We start from the raw sequence: 6,163 nt of genomic DNA, 5'->3' as shown, positions 1-6,163 counted from the left end.
GAGGAGGGAATGGGTCTTCGATGAGGTGCTACGGATCCTCCGGTCGGTGGCGCTATCCGAGCATGGTTGTAGTTTGTATTTTTTCTTGAGAAGTTGTATTTTGTATACAACATTGACTCATGGGCCCATAGTCCACCCGAGCCCCAGCCCAACTTTATAAACCCGTCAAGGCAGAGGCAGGCCGCACTCTCACTCCCCATCTCCTCGCCAGCGACAGCGAGCAGTGAGCAGCGGGGCGCGTGCGGCGTCGGTGCGGAGAGCGACGCGACCGACTCCGGCAGGCGGCTCCTGATCACCACCGCCTTCTCCTCCGCGGGCAGCCGCAATGGCGAACAGGGGAGGGAAAGGGTCCTACCCCCCGTCCAAGTCAGGTGATCCCCGTTCACTCCCCTTTCGTTTTATCCCCTGTTCCCCCTGTAATTTTTGTTTTTTGCGTCGATGTCGTCTCAACCCTCGACCAACGCGACATTCACCGGATAAAACCCGGTGGATGTCGGGATCTTCGGCGTCTATCGAGTAGGATCCGATGCGAATGGCCAAGGATTAGGGTTTACAGAACGCCGAGGGTTTTGTTGTCACGGTACTGGTGCCCTGGCGGGTGGGCATCGAAAGGATATGAATTTTGGCTATTGGAGAAGGTCTGGATCCAATTTGACCGGTGCGAGGGCTTATGATTTGGTTGTTTATTATGTGGTTTTGGTCGGATTTTGTTATGGGTGTGATATATCCACGACAAAACAGAGCTGTTTGTTCAGGGCCTCTTTCGACTGTAGGACTTTTGAGAAGGGTTCCAGTCCTTAAGTTTTTTTTTTCCTGACAATGCCCTTTGGATCGTAGAATTGGATTGGATTATCTGTTATGTGCGCCTATAGAAATACATCTGGCTAATATCTGTTACCAAATTAATCTTAACAACTTTGCTACTGGTCGTGTCACACTCATATGTGGTGTGGGTGGGTTCTTATAATTTGGTGTCTCAAGGAAAGCTGGAAAAGTAGATAATTGAGTTGATCGTGACACAGCTTGCTCAAAATGACGTTGCATTAAACGTTGCTGGGTATTGTGGAATCACTAGCAGCCTAATAGGTTTTGGGTCTGTTTGCCTGTGAATAAGGTAACACTAAATGGATCATTTGTGTTTATGCACAAGTGCATGGCTAAATTTAGCGATTCCTAAGGGTTTTAGTCTAACGAATGGTCCTTCCCTTCAACAAGAGAGCGAATACTCGTGGATATGTCTTGCATGCTTTCCTTGGAAGCGTTTTTGTTGATTTTGGTGCAGTTAAGCACATAAGCTTGGTCTGTATATTTAAATTCCATGCTTGAGCATCTTGGTGTGTTCTCTTTTTTTTTTTCTGCTCTGCAGAGGAAGGTCGGCTGTTAATGTACAGCATGTTTGGTTGGTAACTAATTGCCTTAGCTTAGGTGCTCAAATTCTTAGCCTAGGTGCTCAAATTCTTAGCCTCACTTTGGATTGCCCGAGGGAATTTCGCGGCACTTTTTGTGTGTATGACATGTGGACTTATTTTGAACAAAAGAATCTTCCCTTAGGTGTGGCTAGAACCAAACAACCACCTAACTTGGTCAAACTTGCCTAACTTGATATGTGGCAAAGTGTGGCAACGTGTGGCTGGGAACCAAGCAGCCCCTTAGTTAATCCAACCTTCACTATTTTGGTGAAGGGAAATCCTTGGATCAAATGTAGAACTAAACTAGAAACTGAGGTATATGCCTATTCTGAAATATCACATGTGTGATATGCTCGTGGTTCTGTGATAGTTAGCGTTTTTTCGTACCTGTGTTAGAACGGCTTACAACATGCCATAAATTCTCTCTCAAGAATATACTACTTTGGAGAACATGATGATTTATGCCTTGCTTATTTGAAGTAATAGGTTATCTATTTCGCAGCATCTTAGTACCACACACTACAACATTGTTGTCTTGTTGAAATGCGTGGAATGGAGTGATGTACATGTATCAAGTCTGCATTGTACTGGGTGTTTTTGGAATTAATTTAAAATAGCAACATTTAGCAGCACTATCACCAAAGAACTAGCCATGGGCATGGGTGCGTGGAAGTTAGCTATCCATGTGGCAGAACCATGATTTGGTTTCGAGATCTTATGGGTTTCAACTCTAGCCTACCGCAACTTGTTTGGAACTGAGAGGCTTAAGTCAAAATAAAGTGAAATTGCGGGGCACAATTAAAGTGAAATTGCGGGGCGCAAATAAAGTAAAATTGCGGGGCACAAGAGCAACAAAACAACCACCGCCTATATATTGAGTTATTGACCTCCATTTCCGGTTCATCCCACCTCCAACTTTCTTCCTCTTCCCCTCTTCTCCAGATCTACTCCGCCGCCGCCTCCCATGGCGCCTCCAGCCAGAAACCTTAACCCTAATCCGAACACTAACAACCCCAATCCTCCCTTTGACATTGGTATTCTCTTCGGTTTGCCTCCTAACCCTGCGCCTACCGCTGCGCCCATGTTCCCTGCCGCTGCCGGCCTGCCGCCGCCGTTCGGCCCTTACTCCCACCCCTCGGCCACCTCTCCCTTTCACGGCGGCCCCTACCTCCACCACACGCAGGTTCTTCATCCCCCTATGCCGCGCCCAGCCATGTCCTTCTCCATGCCCCGCCCAACCATCTCCTTCCCCATTCCAGATCTAAATGCAAACCCTAGCGCCGCCTTGCTCGGCAGCTACCTTCACTACCGGCAGGATCTCCGATACCTCAACTCCTACAGGCGAGACCTGAACCTGAGTGTTAACCTCAGAGCCGCCTTGGGCCGCCTGCAGGATCGCCAATCTCCCATGGCCAGCTCAAGCAACTCCATCCACACACTGAACCCAAACACAAACCTGAACCTGAGCGTGAACCCCAGCGCCGCCTCGCACGGCCGCTACCTTCAGAACGCACAGGATATTCGACATTCCATGCCCCGCCCAGTAATATCCTCTGCCATGCCAAACCGGAGTGACAACCCCTGCACCGTCGCAGGTGGCAAACCTGAACAGAATAAAGGTATTTATGTCTGACAGGGAAGTTTTTTAATCTAAGGCTTTTATGGTATGTTTTTTTGTTGTTCACTTGTGTGTCCTGCTATATGATGATTGATGATTCTACAGCTTCATCAAAATGAATGCTGTGTTTTTTGAGAAGTTGAGCTTTCGAAGGCAAGTTTAGAGTTTGACAGATTTCTTACCTGTTTTATTCTTGCAGGAGCACCGAGCGGAAGGCAGAACAATTCTAATGATGTTATTCACCTTTCTGATTCTGATTCTGATTCTGATTCTGATGGTAATAATATTGCCCAATCTTGTCATTAAACATTTTCCAGGCAACAGTTTATTTATTGGACTAAATCCTTTTTATTTTCAACTCACATTATCCTTCTTATGTTATGTTTTATGTCTGGCGACTTGGTCTGGGCATGCCAAGTCACATGTGTTCACTGCTGTTCTACTTAAATCTAGTTTTACTACACTTATCACAGCTCTGCTCCATGAGAATATCCTTTGGTATTTGCTTCTGTCATAAGAATATCACTTGTGTCTGCTAGCACGTTATGAGCTATCTGTCTGACATGATCAGCATACATTGTGTTTTATTTATGACTGTCAAGAAAATTCCATTTGTACGGTTGTACCCTGCTACCCTAGGGCTTAGGGCATCTTTAGCAAGAAGGTAGTAAACTTTTCTGTTTGAAAACATGAAATGATACTTTTTGTTCCAGTAAATAATCATTTGACTAGAAGAGTCCCAAAAAAATGTCAGAAGAGAATTATATACCATGTTTGTGGTTCCCCTTTGGTTTTATTTGCAGATGATTCGTTGACTATCTGCTCATAGTTGATGTTATTTACCATTACATTGAGTGTGAAAGGACACTCCATATCGCTTGTAGTTGAAGGCAAGACACTGTTGTTTTGTTTCACCAATTTATGGCTGTGCATAACAAATAGTAATCATTGAGCTGCTTACATTGTAACTGTTGCAGTATTTGATAGGGCAGGATATCTGATCACAGTACATAAATAAGCACTAAAATTTACCAGATAGTTGAAGGAAACTGAATAAGTCAATGTGAATACTATATTGATATATAGTTGAAAATATACAAGAACCTCATATATCACTTCCCGTATTTAGATTTTTTTGAAGAAGAGGCTCCCCCCACACACTCCAAGTCAAATGGGAAAGCTTCATCGGATAGCCTAAAAACTGGTGGAAAGACTTCATCCTTTTCTAATGGTATGGATGCATCATTTTGTACTTATGCTATACATTCATCCATTCAAGAGTTGCCGACAAAACTGAAAGTTCTAGTTACACAATAGATTGTCTTTCTGTGTCTTTCATGTATTATGTTCTCATAGGAGAAGGTAGCAAAGGAGGGAAGGCATTTAGTGTTGGGAAAGGCGGGAAGGGCTCCGCATCAAATGCAAAGCCTGCAACGTCTGATGCAGAACTAAAGCTTCAGCTTGGTCAGTTCCTTCCATTGAAGTATCCTCTATTTTTCTAGAAGCTTATTTCATAGTAACCTTAATAGTAGTTAAAGTTCAGTAGTTTATGGAATTTCAGTAGGCTCTTTACTTGAGAAGTTCCGTATAATGAGATTGTTAGTTTTACATCATTTGAAACGGGCACGCATCTTATATTATGATTTTCAAACGTCCCTTCTGTCTAAACGTAAAATAGGCAAGCTGATTCCCGCATAACAATTGGTTGCAGATATGCCTCCAAATTCTATATTGTTATCGAACTGTGAAGCAGCAGAAATGTTGCAGAAAATTCAAGGACATATGGCTATCTTATCAGAGGATCCGAAGATAAAAATTCCCGAGTAAGGAATATCTCTTGTTTTAATTCTGTTATGTTCCGCTAATAATTGTTTGTGTGGTGTTCCTGTCTGTTAGCTTGTGTGACTCCATGTTTACTCTTTTCTTCTTGCACCGGCAGGTCATTTGACAAGGCCTTTCAATATGCAAAAGAAGGAAATCACTTCACCTCTGCGAAGTTGGTGAAAGAAATCCTGGAGTATCCTTTGTTTCGGTTAAGAACTAACATTAGAGATTGCATTGTGGTTACGCAGTTAAATTGTTTCGCCAAGCAACCACTTTGTAGTTTATTTCCTTGACTCGTAGCTGCAGACCTCTTAAAGACTATGGTGTTAATGATGGCGAGGTTCGTAAGCCTTCTTTTCCTTTCACCTTCTTCTATCTCTTTTCCCTCATCTCAAACATAGAACGATTTGTTGTACCTGTAACAGATATGCATGATAGCGAACATTGGGCCTGAGACCATCGAAGAGGTCTATGCACTGATACCGTCTCTCAAGGTCAAGTGTCTTTTGCTGACATTTGGGATATATGCCATTTCATATTTTACCAGGAACTCAGTCCTGCAAAATCCAAATTTCTTTGCACAGGCTACTAGGTCGATCAATGAAGGCAAGATCGTGGAGGCTCTTGCTGCCCTCGCTAATATAAAAGCCTCCAAGTGAACCTCAGCTACACAGGTAATCCTGGGGCGAATCTTTGAACCACACCTCTTCCTGATCGTTCGCCTTTCTTTATGATCTAAATTTCTGAATGGGTCTTAATCTTAACCATATATGCAGCTGATCGGGCAATGAAGGATCTGTAACGGGGTCTCTGTGGTGTATGGTTGTTCACCGAAATCGAGCTCTTTCTTTCGAGGGCCGAAATCAAGTTGTGTGTATGTAAACGGTGCTGTGCACCTGTGTGCCAGCTCTAGGTCTGGCTGGTTGTACTTTGACTTTTGGAAACTAGCTTGTGTCTAGCTGCCGGTTTAGCTAGTTGTTGAGGTGATGTACTCTGAATTGCCAAGTTGTGCCCGATGGTCTGGCTCGCCTGAATGATGAATATTGTTGTTGCGGCCTGTGTGTTTCTGCATTTCTGCTTGCTGTTTACTTCTCTGTGAATCGTGTCTCTTCTGGGTGCAGCTTTTTTACTTCTAGTTTGGTTTTCTGTAGACGGCAGCTCTGGAGGGCAGAATGAATCTGTAGGTTCATCGGTTTTAGCTAGAACGATTAGCAATCCTACATAAAACCTATTTAATTTGAATTTGTAGTTTCAGCAGTTTTAGGGCTCCTTTGATTCAAAGGAATCTTCTAGGACTGAGGATTTAGATCCT

The 6,163-nt window shown here is 43.7% G+C and overlaps 1 protein-coding gene across 3 annotated transcripts; it reads left to right on the top strand.

The window, feature by feature from the left end:
- The first annotated feature begins 176 nt into the window (after positions 1–176).
- Positions 177–5,945, top strand: LOC119322855 (DNA-directed RNA polymerases IV and V subunit 4-like). 3 transcript variants are annotated; one of them, XM_037596391.1, is made up of 10 exons: positions 177–371; positions 3,227–3,304; positions 4,157–4,258; positions 4,384–4,491; positions 4,739–4,850; positions 4,967–5,044; positions 5,158–5,191; positions 5,277–5,345; positions 5,436–5,525; positions 5,628–5,945. In XM_037596391.1, the coding sequence occupies exons 1-9, from the start codon at positions 326–328 to the stop codon at positions 5,508–5,510; spliced, it is 702 nt and encodes a 233-aa protein (XP_037452288.1). In that variant the 5' UTR covers positions 177–325; the 3' UTR covers positions 5,511–5,525; positions 5,628–5,945. The 3 variants fall into 3 exon arrangements, with proteins under 3 accessions (XP_037452288.1, XP_037452286.1, XP_037452285.1); XM_037596389.1 differs by lacking the exon at positions 177–371 and adding an exon at positions 2,340–3,028 and having other exon boundaries at positions 4,390–4,491; XM_037596388.1 differs by lacking the exon at positions 177–371 and adding an exon at positions 2,348–3,028.
- The last annotated feature ends 218 nt before the right edge of the window (positions 5,946–6,163 follow it).

This window comes from Triticum dicoccoides, chromosome 6B (assembly GCF_002162155.2).
Source record: "Triticum dicoccoides isolate Atlit2015 ecotype Zavitan chromosome 6B, WEW_v2.0, whole genome shotgun sequence".
NCBI classification, from domain to species: Eukaryota; Viridiplantae; Streptophyta; class Magnoliopsida; order Poales; family Poaceae; genus Triticum; species Triticum dicoccoides.
Note: the sequence above shows the minus strand (reverse complement) of the source record. Positions and strands in the feature narration are given on the sequence as shown.

Excerpts from the sequence above, each read along its gene's own strand:
- LOC119322855 (XM_037596388.1), top strand. The coding sequence starts at position 2,374 with ATGGCGCCTCCAGCCAGAAACCTTAACCCTAATCCGAACACTAACAAC. Across the intron at positions 3,029-3,226 it reads CAAACCTGAACAGAATAAAG|GAGCACCGAGCGGAAGGCAG; the intron begins GTATTTATGTCT and ends TTATTCTTGCAG. Across the intron at positions 4,492-4,738 it reads AGAACTAAAGCTTCAGCTTG|ATATGCCTCCAAATTCTATA; the intron begins GTCAGTTCCTTC and ends AATTGGTTGCAG.